The following is a 12687-nucleotide window of genomic DNA, read 5'->3' as shown; positions in this document are numbered from 1 at the left end:
CAGAGGCTCCTCTCCGAGGGCTGCACTCAAGGGGGCTGCGTGGGGTGGGACCCTTTGCCTGGAATGAGTGGGGAGCAGCGCCAGACTGGAGACACCACGTGACATGTGAGGCAGCGTGGCTCAGCGTTGACGGAGCTGCTCGTGGCAGAACTCTGCTGCAGTCCTTTCGGGGCTGCTTTCTGCCCTCACCTGAGAACATGCCCGTTGATTTTAGAGAAAGAGGGGGAGGAGGGCAGGGAGAGGGAGCAGGGAGAGAGACATCGATGTGAGAGAAGCGTCAGTCGGCCGCCTCGCATGTGCTCCGACTGGGGACTGAACCTGCAACCAGGAACTGATGAGGAATTGAACGGCGATCTTTCGGCCTACAAAGACAGCCAACTGAACCACATCGGCCAGGGCCCTTTTTGGGCTTCTAAGGGGAAAATGTAAGGTTGGTAGGAGGGACAGACTGGGGTTGAGCAAGTTTAAGGCTTATTTTCAAATCAGCCAATCTTCAGAAAACAACTGAATTTCAAAGATTCTTGTCTAAGGCCCCAAAGGATTTCTTTCTGTCTCCACCCTCTTGGCTCTGGTTTACCTCTCTCTCTGTGTCTGAACTTCCAACAGCAATTGTAGGCAGCCAGCTCAGGGCCCGGAGCCCAGGACTTGGGGGGGTTAGAGCTGGACTCTTGAGAGGGCCCCACCATTCCTAAAAGACTTGACAGCCTAAAAATCTTCAGATCCCCCAGGCTTTGGTTCTCATTCTTCTGCTGTCTTAAAATTCGTGATCCTCTGCCAACATAATGGAATTAAAGACTGGTTTCCCCACCACCCTCTGCCTTAATTGTTCTTAGTTCTTCTGGTTATTTTCTTCTGTGGGGTGCCCCTGTTAGGTTTCATTAAAAAATTATTATTTTTTAATTTTTAGAGAGAGGAAGGAGGGAGGAGGGGGAGAGAAACATCAATGTGTGGTTGCCTCTCACGCGCCCCCTACTGGGGACCTGGCCCACAAGCCAGGCATGTGCCCTGACTGGGAATTGAACCCGTGACCCCTTGCTTCGCAAGCCAGCACTCAGTCCACTGAGCCACACCAGCCAGGGCAAGTTTCATAATTTCTTAGAGCCCTTGATAGAGTCTTTTCTTCAAAGAGATCCCCGACTGACATTTATTTTCTCAGTCTGCTGAATTCACAGGTTCAGGTTGACAGGAATAGAATTAGGGCTTAAGCTTTAGCCAAAGTAGCAGGATGGGCCAACTGAGTAAACTATAGAATTCTAAGTTTCACGCACACTGGCAGTGGCTCCGCAGATGCTGGCACCCAGGGAAAGCCTGCTAAAACCTGGCTGACCTTCCCTTTCGGAGGAGACTGGGAGCGGTGTTCAGCTCTGCTAAGTCATTAAGTACCGCCTTGCTGCTGGTATGCAAGAAGCCCTCGGGAACGGGGCTCCTGACCATGCTGCCTGTAACAATGTAGGGGAGGAGGGGCCCCAGGGTTTCAGGCAGCTGAAGGCACACAAATCTGAGCTCTGGTAAGCCTGTGAGTAAGGCTGTCAGGAGGAAAGCGATTCTGTTGAGTTTCTTTGGCAAGTCCTGTCTTTGGGGTTCCTGCATGATCATGGAGAGGCCCCGTCCTGGCTGAGCAGCCAGAGTGTGTATGTGACCGGCTGCATAGAGTAATGACATGCCACGCATAATGCTGATTTCACTTTCTACTCAGAACACGCCACGGATGCCTGATGGAGACTGCCCAGGTCACTAGCAAAAGCCGCTCAGAAACTAGAACTGATCAGAAGGAAGCCATTAGATTTCGTGACTGTTAGAAGAAGGCTGTGTAGTACGTTTAAGGGAGAGTAGTTTTAATGTTTAATGTGTCGGTGTATAAATTTTATGCTGAAATACGAGCTAAGCCACAGGGTCTGGAAATTGAATTATTGAAAAGGGTAAAGTTTGCCTGTCAGTGAAATCTCCCATAACTCTGAAGTCTCTAACCAAGGAGCCTGCGAGGGAATCAGGGGAGACCAAGAGTAAGTCCTCCAGGAACTAGGGCTTAGGGAGCCGTTAGCACTCCGTGCAGTCGAAGGCGCGGAGAAGTAATGAGCCTTGCTCCCTGGTGCCCTGCCGTCCTGGGCCAGGGATTTCCAAGGTGGATGGGGCGGGCAGTACTGATTCCAGGGAGGGCCTTCTTGGAATGGCTTTCTCTCCCCTCAGCACTCCTTGGTAGGGAAACACTCGGCTAACCCAGGAGAAGGGGGCTTGGAGCATTGCAGCGCCAAGTGGTTGGATACCCTGCAGCTTCCCAGGGGAGGTGGGGCTTAAGAGCTGTTGTCCCCGCCTCCCGTGGCCCACGGGTGCTGTGTGTGCTGAGGGCAGGCTTGGAGGTCTGACTTTGCTCCCGGACCCCCGCCAGCACTGCATGGGTTCGGGGCCAGCACGTCACAGGCACGCCCCTGGAGTGGTTCACTCGGAGGGTGCTCCCCGGTGCTCTCAAGTGTAGGAGTGGGGCCACTGGCGGACCGCCGCCTCATCCTCAACGATCCCCTCTTGCGTTTCGGAAGCACCATCTCACAGAGGGACAAGTTGCTCAGAATTTTATCTTAGTAGAATTGCCACCGAAGGATTGTAAATTATAAACCTCTAAGCCACAGTTTGCCATTGCGTTGCCTGAGTTTTAACAATTCATTTATGTCATTTCCCCAAGCAGCAAAGACAAAGAAAGAAAAGAAAAGAAAATCTTCTTAATGAATCTTATTTACCCTGTTGAAGGTTGTAGAAGGGATCGACTCGTATATTTGTTTTCATCTCCTTCTAAAATATTCTAATTATCTGATACTACGATATACAGAGAAAGTGACGGAGGCTACCGTGGCCAACAGCCAAGGCCTTGCCCTGCCGTGTGCGTTTCTGGCCTTTTCTCCCCTTTGCACTTTAAGTAGTAAGATATCACAGCTACAGCCGACTGATCCTGCTCCTCCTCCTCCCTGCCCCAGGCATCATCACTTCCAAATCTGTGTTCCTCCTTCCCACATCCTTGCAATGTGGGCGCCTCCTCGTGATTTTAATGTTCTTTCAACCTTCAGGATCGTTGGCCGCCCTTCGTGCGCCAGTAGATTCAGTTACGTGCCTGGAGCTTACGTGTTCTGGGAGGGTTTTAATGTGGAATTGATTCCCTCACCACATCACTGAAACAAGCAGCGAAGGGAGAAGCCGGCTGCCAGCGTCCACACTGTTGCCCTCTGTTGCTGTCCTCTGTCTCCTCCTGTCTCCTCTGTGTGGGGGGGGGAGCTGCGTGGAGGCCCAGGCACAGGTGCCTCAGAGAGGCTTGGGGCAGTTGTGTCGGCATCCGCCTCCTGACCTCCCTGTGCTGGGGAAGCTCCCCAAGGCCCACTGCGTTCCTTGAGAGCTCCGACTGGGTGCCCCCACATGGGCACGCGGCTGGGCCAGGCAGGTCTCGGCCTCTGATGCCCCCTGCCTGGCCCGAATCCAGGCAGTAGGAATGAGAAGGAGATTTGTGTTTTGTTTAGAGGTTTTCATCTCTGGTCACGTCTAGATACTTATATAATTGTAAGTAATAAGGATAGGTTTTAATAAGCATAATGTTTTTTTTAATTTCTCTTCCAACCAGCATTACTTTTTAAGTTCTGCTCTTCACTAATGTAACCAACAGCTATTACTGAGTACCTGTTACGTGCCCACTTCTTGTTCTCCATCTGGGGGATACAGGATAACAATGATAGCTTAGGGCTTCGCTCTCATGGAGCTGACATTTTATCAGTTAGTGGTAAGTGCGGAGCATAGAAGACAGGGGATGTGACTAGTGCTGGGCAATGACTTGAGGTTGGGGGGCCGGGGGGACTCCATAGACGTTTACACTGGGCTCAGGACGGTCAGAGAGAAGCAGGCCGTGAGGGTTAGGCAGGTGGGGGGTTTCAGTCGGGGGAGTAGCAGAGGCAAAGGCCCTGGGGCATTTTATTGCCTCTTTCTGCTTTAGCAAGTGAATCCCAGCACCTGTAGCACTTGGTCCCCGTGGGGAGAGCCGTTTGCCTGAGGTTCTGCTGCACGGTAACCCAGGGCTCGGCAGAGCTGGTTGTTGGCGGTGTCTGAGTTTGCACTTGCTCTGGGCTGAAGGCTGTCCCTATCCCCTCAGCTCTACGTCTCCTCGGAGAGCCGCTTCAACACGCTGGCCGAGTTGGTTCATCACCACTCCACCGTGGCGGACGGGCTCATCACCACACTGCATTACCCAGCCCCCAAGCGCAACAAGCCCACCGTCTACGGCGTGTCCCCCAACTACGACAAGTGGGAGATGGAGCGCACCGACATCACCATGAAGCACAAGCTGGGAGGGGGCCAGTATGGCGAGGTGTACGAGGGCGTGTGGAAGAAGTACAGCCTGACGGTGGCCGTGAAGACCTTGAAGGTAGGCCCAGGCGGTCGGCATCCACACGGAGCCGCCTCTCGCTCGGTGCCTTGGTTAGATGCGCTTCCCTGCTGGCCGGAGTGCAGGGATGTCCCTTTCCGGTGGCCTGCTTCTGCCCGCGGGTCGGGGGGGTGGGGAGGGCAGTTTTCCAGTCTCCCGTCCCAGTGGTGGTGGTTTGCACATGCTGGTCATTCTCGTGATCATCGCGGTGCGTGTCCGCAGGTGGTGCGAGCTGGGGGGCGCTGTGGCTCCTGGTGTGAAAGGGTCAGTCGTCTGGAGCCGTGTTTTCGTTCTGCAGCGAGAGTCTTTTAGAGCCATGGGTTCCCGTTCTGTTTGTGTGGCATTTGAATCACTTCCTATTGAGAGTTAAGGGAAGGAGGGAAATAAAAACCTTAAGTTTTGAAAGGAGATTTAGCCAAAACGTGTTTGACATTTCTGTGGATTTTTGTTGGCAGATCTGAAGGGCGAGCAGTGTTTGGTTCCTAGCAGGTTCCCCTTCTCTCTGTGGTGCGTCCAGACTTCTGGAATTCGGGAGACGCTGATTAATGCTTCTGCCTAACTCAGATCACCTACGCTCCCCCCGACCGCCTTTTTTTCTTGCTATCTAGGACTTTCATTCACCCCCTCAACTGGGGCATAGTGTGGGGAGTTTCCAGGTGGTTGGTTTTTCTTGTGAAGTTCTTTGAAATCTTTAGGATGCCAGAGAAGCAAGTTTTAACTGCAGCCTTCTTCAAAATGGTGATGGGTGCTTTGCCTGTGGCGAGAGTGTCCCCTAGTGTTGACATGCGGTATTTCCACTTGTTTCAAGTGGACTCCGACCAGGCTGACATGTGCACAGAAATTGTGAGCCCCTTTCTGTAGCTAAAGAAAAAGAACCCAGACATCCCCTGGTGGGAAAAAGGGACCCAACTGTGTGCGCGCTGTGAGACCCGCGCAGCCCAAACGCTTGCCTGTTAGGGGCTCTCAGTTTGCTGAACCCTTCCCTCAGGAGCACGGTGAAACGGAAGTTGTGATTTCTGGCTGACACGGAGAAAAGGCCGCAGTCTTTAGTCCTAGAAACCCAGGGAGGCTTCTTGGCACTATACCTAATGTGTCCTGTTAGATCTGTCCTTGGGTTTCAGCGGACACTGTGGGCGGGGCATATTTTGGGGTCACCTGGAGGCCTCCTGGATATTTTCCAAATAGGGCTTTTAAAAAAAATTTAACAAGCATTTATTGAGTTCCTCACTTCTGTTCACGAGACCCCGCTTAACACTGGAAGTGTGAAAACGAACTAGACAGAGTTCATTACTTCAGGCTGGTCTGGGGAGTTCGGGCGGCCTGGTTACTGATAGAGAGTCTAGTTAGGAGGAACAGGCGAGTGTAACCATTGGAGTGCAGTGTGACACGGGCCTGTCACTTCACAGGAATGAATGGAGGGGCTGGCGGGCTCTGCTTGCCAGGGAGAAAGCATGAATGGAATTGGGAGCTGGGGCCACAGTGGAGGAGCAAGTCGGCCAAGGGAACAGAGGTCAGAGGGGACACGAGTCAGAGGGCGCTGGGGCGTTACCCTGGAGGCGGCGGAGCAGGCGGCGGGGCTTGAGGCACAGGAGCGAGACAATAGGGTTTGCGTTTCCACAGGTGGCTCCACTGGCGAGCCCGGGAGAGAACTGCACGGCCACCGCTCACCTCTCCCAGACCAGGCAAGTCCAGGGAGGGCGTGCGCTTGTGCTGCCGCGCCCAGAATCGATGCGCAACGGGGGACCTAGCCGGGAGACGCCGGGTCTTGACCAGCTTCAGAACTGGTTCGAGGCCTAGGCATCACCCACACATTGGCTAGGATTTGCAAAAATGAAACAAGGAAGAGTGAAAAATACACTAGATTTTAATCCAGGCAAGGCCTGTTTGAAACTTTAGAAAGAGACAGAGCTTGTACAACGTAGCATGGGGGCGGGGGGCCCAACGGAGGGGCCGCTGCTGCTGTGTTTTTGGAACCACTGCAGGAGACCACGGAGCTTGGTGCTGCTGCTGGTGGTTTTCTTGTCCCAGAGAAGCAGAATTATCTGCGAGTAGGTGGTTTTAGACCACACTTCGCTAGTGATGTATTACTAAACTTCTTATTATATGCTTTTAGTGATTTTCTCAAGAGCCTTATTAATTTACAGTCCCAAGTTACAGGACCAAGTGGCCTGGAGTTCTGTGAGTCGCCGCCCCAGGGGACAGCCAGTTAGGGAAAGGGGAATGCACGGTCTTCCGGGGGACACCAACCCACAGCGTGGCACTGAGCAAGTACTGAACGAATGGCCCCTCCTTCCCTGCACCCTGCTCAGGAAGCATCTCTGTGTCCCATCTACCAGGTAGCGTCAGCATCAGCATCGTGAGCGTTGGTCTCCGCTCTAGAAGTGAAGAACCGGGGTGGGCTGTGAGTGACAGGGATGGCTGACACCTACCAAGCGCTGGCAGAGTGCTGAGTGCCTGGCACAGAGCAGCTCATGGACACTTCACAGCCGCTGCAGAGGAGGGAGGTGCTGCCGTCACCACCATCGGGGCGGCGGGGGGACTGAAACACAGGGAGGTCAGTAAAGGGCCCACAGGTGCGCAGCCAGGGGTGGCGGAGCCAGGCATCCTGCTCCAAAGCCCTGTTACTGCTGTTTTGTCACTCAGGTTCTTACTCCTCAGACACCACGGAAAGCACACGTAAACCAGTTACGCATCTTACAAACCACCTTTTCCCCTCTCCCCTACTCACATCAAGGCTCCTTGGAAAACCCTTGACGCTCTAGCCCAGATGTGCGTTTGCTCAGTGCCTGTTTGTGCCAGGTCCCCCTGGGCTCCCAAGTCCATCTCCTGCTCCCAACCTGTCCCGCCCGATCTGTATTGCTGGCCCCTCAAAGGGCAGAGCCGGCTCTTCCTTAACCAGCGGGGGCGAAAGACCCTACTTTTAACCAGGACTCCTCGTGTGACCGTAGGCAGCCTTGGTCCCACACCCTCAGGGCAAAAAGAGGACCAGCAGAGAAAACGAAGAAAGGAGGCACTAGGCTGACCCCTATGGATGGGAAGCTGGAATTATAGCCATGGCCCACTCATGGGGAACCAGCGGTTAGTCTGAATTTTGACAATATTCAGTGGGCTGTAGGGTTGACTTTACCCTTGTTAAAGGCAGGATGTGCCTAAGAGAGCCAATGTCAAGTACAAAAAGCCCCAAGTTTCACGCGAGCTGTGTTCCAAAGGTTAGTTTGTAAGTCAGCCCTTTTCTGTGAAACAGTTGCATAAGTTACGTAATTTGCAAAAGCCTACTGTTAGTCTAGTTGTCTCCAGAGGTGGTCCACGTGTGTGTTGTCGTGTGTTGTCCTTAGCCCTGTGGCAGCGTGCCGCAGACACTGCTCTGCACCGTCTGGTGTCTGGTTAGTGTAACCCGACGGGTGTTGCTCGCCAGTGCACGTGAGCTTGTCCCGTTCTGGTGTGGCTGTGGTCCGGTAGGCACCAGCCCTAACGAGCATTGTGTCCTTTCCAGTACCCGGCTGGCACAGCAGTGCCACGGGGATGCTCCTTGTTTGCACACGTGGTGGGAAGAGCGTCCTGATGGTCAGCCCCTTGAGCAGACCCGCTGGACCACGGGCCACATGCATTTATGGCTTTGCTCCTGCTCCCAAGTGCCTCCCCAGGAGCTCCCACCTAGTCCCAGTCGGACAGCAGCGTCGAAGAAGGCCTGTTCCCTGCACCCTCCCCAGCCCAGTGTGCACTGGGAGTGTGCACTGGGAGTGTGCGCTGGATTTGGGTTGTGTTTGTGTCCTTCTCCCCCCGGGAAACTGGGTTTATTGGAGCGCTCCAGGCACAAGCAGAGAAGAGAGGCTGTGACCACCCTGACACTGGACAGTCCACGCAGTGGCTCGCTGACCTCACGGGGGAGGGGCAGCCGTGCACGAGTGGGCCGCGCAGCTCAGGGCCCGCTGTTGCTGCTCTGCACTTGGCCTGGCAGTGGCATCGCTTCTGGCCGTGGAGCCCGATACAGTAGCTGTACCCGGGGATCGGAGTTCCGGGGCTTTCTCTGTGGGTGGTTTCCCATGGACTTGTGCTAGGACTCAAGTCCCACATCCGGTGTGTGAACCACCTTCTTCAGTCGCACTCAGAGCCGCTGCCCCGCCTTTCCATGTTCTCAGCGCGGAGGCCCCGGTGCACCTGCTGGGTGCAGGGTGGTGCTCCCCCGTGGTTGTAGCCTCGTTCACCTAGATTTGGGTGAGAACCAGAAGTACGGGGAACCCGGTCTCTCAGGCGGGAGCCCTGACGCAGGGCTGGGTCACTGCGGAGAGGGAGGCGGCAGGGGCCCTGACAGCTGTGCCGCGGCGGCAGGGTGCAGGCCTGTCTGTAAGCACAGGGTCCTTCTTTACAACCTGCAATACCTGCTCTTGGGGGTGAGGCCAGCGAGCAAACAGCCGAAGCTGGCCAGAAGGCTCCTGTGAGGCGCGGAGTCTGGGAGCGCGTACCCGTGAGAGAGACAGGCGCGCAGCGTTCGAGGGGCAGCTGTGTTCCGCATGCGCAGTCTACCTCTTCTGCTCGCCAGGAGTAGAGACCCCTGTCTTCCTGACGACGGAGGTGAGGTCTACACAGGGAGCGCTGGCCGAGGTCTGGGCACGGCCCTTGGCACTCTCTGCACGCGGTGGGCGCTGCCTTCTTTCCGTCCTGCAGGAGAGAAGACAGCAGTTCGGAGACAGCCTCTGCGCTGTGTCTTCTGGGGGTCACTCACCATGGTCACAGAGTGGCAGAGCCCGGGCAGCACCAGCCAGAAGGTTCACCCGCATCCGGGCTGGGCTGGCGGGCCTTGTGCAGAGAGGTCAGAGGCCCCGTGTCCCTCCTTGACGTGCCTGAAACTCACAGCTTTCACTCAAAGTGTTGTCTGACCCCTGCTTAATCCCAGTCTTATTTTACTTTGTAAATGGAGGGATTTGCTTCAAAACGATGATGGCAGGCTTTTTGCTTTTAAATAGAGTGAAGGAATACAACGGGAGAGAGCGTCGGGGGCGTTTCTGGTTTAGCGCGGCCGAGCGCGGTGTGCGTTAGTGGTGTACGTTGCAAGTCGGACCAGGTCTGAGTCCAGCAGGGGGAGACAGGTTCACACCAGTTGTCCTGAAAGGAAGAAAAGGGATTTATTCACACTGACCACCCGCGTTGCATGCGAATGTAGAGAGAGACAAAGAGCAACGAGAGATGCCTTTGAAAGCTGTGTTGTTCTGTGTGCCTACGTCTCAGGATCTGGAATGTGGTTCTTTTAGAAAAGGGACTATAGCTGGAAGAACAGGTGACATTTCTGAAACAATGTCGCTGTCCGTGGTTTATTACGTGGTGCTTCAAAATAAAACACACTCCACGTGTATTTTCAAAACCTCGTGGGGGAACTACTTTTTTGAACATACTGTTGGCCAAGCAAGATCCTGAAAGCCGCTGGCCCCTCCGTGAGCCGTTAACACTAGTGTGTCCCCCTGGAACACCGGAGTGCTCCACGCCCGAAGCGGCCTGGTTGGCTGAGCACATTAGGGAGCAGAGAGGACTCCGGAGAGCGAACAGCCCGTGGGGCGGCCGTAGGGTGAGTCCTTCCCCGGTGGCTTCACACAGAGACCACCGTCAACGCGTACTGGCAGGCAGAGTGGCTCACCATTTTTAAAGAGCGATAAACTGTTTCGGAGTCTCAGTGTCACGGAGCCCTAAGCAAAGTGATAATGGGCTGGCATGTAAGTCATCGGTCACGTGTCCACTGGGGAACACGACAGACCGAAGCAGGAGAGAGCCAGGAGGGGCTGCCCCGTCCTCTGGAAGTCTTCCCTGGGTCAGGGGCCGGGATGGGGCAGCCAGGGGAGTGCGACAGCAAGGACGCTGCAGAGCTATCTCCGGAAGGTACAGATGCCGGGGATAAAGCTCTGCTCTTGGGGGAATCGAGCTTTCCCCCAAGCTACCCCTTGCCCCCCACACCACCTTCCCCCCCGCAGACTGACTCACAGTCCATATTGGAGCTCGGAGGTGGCGTCTTGCTGCCTTTGTCGGCTATATAGGCAGGCCTTTCAGCAAACAGCCCCCACCCCCGGCCTCCTGTTTTGAGGACAGTGGGTTCATTGAGTCCAAAAGAGGCTTTCCCGTCATAAGTCACAGCAAGGCTCTTGGGCAGCAGGGCCAGGCGTCGAGGCACCGTGGCCCGGGGCCTGGAACAGCGGCCTTCGGTCTGGTGCACACGGACCAGTCACGGAAGTGGTGCCACACGCTGACCTGTGTGCCGATCTGCCAGGAACCAGGTGGGGTTGCGATTCGTCACACCGAGCAGCTGTTGTCATTCTTTCATTGGGCAGTCCAACGGACAAGAGGTCAGTGCCCCCGACTAAGTGGTCAGGAGTTGCACCTTCTAAAAGCTCTTGCAGCACTCCAGTTGAAAAATTGTCAGCCCAGACTGCAACCGGGCGAGGGAATGCAGAAACACCGCACTTCCCCCGGGCACTCGCTCGCATCGCCGTCTCCCCGGCTCTCAGATGCTGCTCACCCGCCGCCAGGAGCTTGCGGCCGTGCCCGGGGAGCTGCTGCTGAGGACTGTGTCAGACGCTGGGCATTTGGCCTGGCAGGTGGCGGTGGCCGCGGCCGCTCCCTCAGTGCCCCCGGCACTGCGTCCTCGAGCCCGGCCCCAGCCCATGTCTCTGCCGTAGACTGAGCATCGCTCTTCTGTAGCGGTACAACAGCATCCTTCTGTGTCACCAGGGTCGCTTCCCTTAAACTGGGCACATTTCAGATTCTTTGAGTGACTTTGTTTTCTTCATGCGTTTTAGGAGACCTTGAAAACCAGCTGTTCTTAGGGGCAATAGTACTGTGTTTGTGGCATTTGCCTGGCCATGTCTCCCCCACCCCTATAGACTCCACGAGGGGAGGGAAACAAATGGTCTGTGTAGCAGCCACCAGAAGCAAGTCGCCAACATGTACGGGCCAGCCTTGACGAGCTGTTGCCCTGGGGGAGAATTCAGGAGTTCCGCGCCAAAGGGCGACCTTCTTTGTGCCGCTGAGGCAGTGCCCAGCGGCCAGGGAACCTGCCCCGGCAGTGCGCCGATCGGAACTTCCCGACCAGACTGCTTGTGCGTTGATGCTCCAGCGTGTGACCATTCGCGTTGTGCTTTCCCACGTAAACACGTCCCTTGCTGAAATAATGTTTTTTTAATTTAAAGGTTTTATTTATTTTTAGAGAGAGGGGAAGAAGGGAGGGAGAAAGAGAGGGAGAGAAACATCAGTGTGTGTTTGCCTCTCACGTGCCCCCTCACTGGGGACCTGGTCCATAACCCAGGCACGTGCCCTGACTGGGAATCGAACTGGCGACCCTTTGGTTCGCAGCCCGCGCTCAATCCACTGAGCCACACTAGCCAGGCCTTGCCGAAATAATTTTACCCCTTTTTTCCTGCAGGAAGACACCATGGAGGTGGAAGAGTTCTTGAAGGAAGCCGCGGTGATGAAAGAGATCAAGCACCCTAACCTAGTGCAGCTGCTTGGTGAGTGTGCGCAGCTCTCTGCACGAAACCCTCTGGGCGGTGCTGGCGCCGGTGCAGGGAGGCGGATGGCTGGCTGCGTAGAGATTCCCAACTTGGACACTCAGACACTGGCTAAGGAGGCCTGGGTGGGACTGTGTGTGTGGGGGGGGGGGTGTCTAAGAGAGAAGGGGAGTACTGTAAATTGATATCTAAAAGCAGTGAAACTCAAATCTCAAACAGGCTTCTGGAACTTAAGAACCATTAACGTTCTTCACTGGAGTGATTCTGTAAGCGGGTCTAACCACCAGACATGGCCCTTGGCAGGTAAACTAACAGTGAGTTAGGCTTGTTGATGTGGGCCTGGCCTTTGCTTCTGAACTCACTGACAGCTTCTTCCTGTTCAAGTCCATTGGCTTGGGAGGAAGAAAGGGGGTGACCGTGTCCTTCCCACATGAACACAACCTCAGGTCACTAGTGTTTGGAACCAGATTAGAACTTGGGCCCAGGACTCTGGGGCGGAGGCAGCCGCCAGTTCAGAAGCATTTCCCTTCGGTGCCAGTCCTTCCTGATGTCTGTTCAGCTGGCGGCAGAGCGGCGCCCTGAAGCCCTGCCTGTCTTGTTGGCAGGGGTGTGCACCCGGGAGCCCCCGTTCTACATCATCACCGAGTTCATGACCTACGGGAACCTGCTGGACTACCTGAGGGAGTGTAACCGGCAGGAGGTGAACGCCGTGGTGCTGCTGTACATGGCCACGCAGATCTCGTCAGCCATGGAGTACCTGGAGAAGAAAAACTTCATCCACAGGTAGGAGCCAGCCGGGCG

General features: G+C 55.3%; 1 protein-coding gene across 2 annotated transcripts in view; it reads left to right on the top strand.

The window, feature by feature from the left end:
* Nucleotides 1-12687, top strand: part of ABL1 (ABL proto-oncogene 1, non-receptor tyrosine kinase) — a 113164-nt gene that overhangs the window by 86006 nt on the left and 14471 nt on the right. For both annotated transcript variants that reach the window (XM_024562028.4, XM_053919646.2), the window contains exons 4-6: nt 4124-4396; nt 11802-11886; nt 12492-12669. In XM_024562028.4, the coding sequence (XP_024417796.2) occupies nt 4124-4396; nt 11802-11886; nt 12492-12669 (536 nt within the window). The remainder of the gene's footprint in view (nt 1-4123; nt 4397-11801; nt 11887-12491; nt 12670-12687) is intronic.

The sequence above is a fragment of the Desmodus rotundus genome, chromosome 1 (assembly GCF_022682495.2).
Source record: "Desmodus rotundus isolate HL8 chromosome 1, HLdesRot8A.1, whole genome shotgun sequence".
Lineage (NCBI taxonomy): Eukaryota > Metazoa > Chordata > Mammalia > Chiroptera > Phyllostomidae > Desmodus > Desmodus rotundus.
This window is presented reverse-complemented; position numbering and strand designations above follow the sequence as displayed.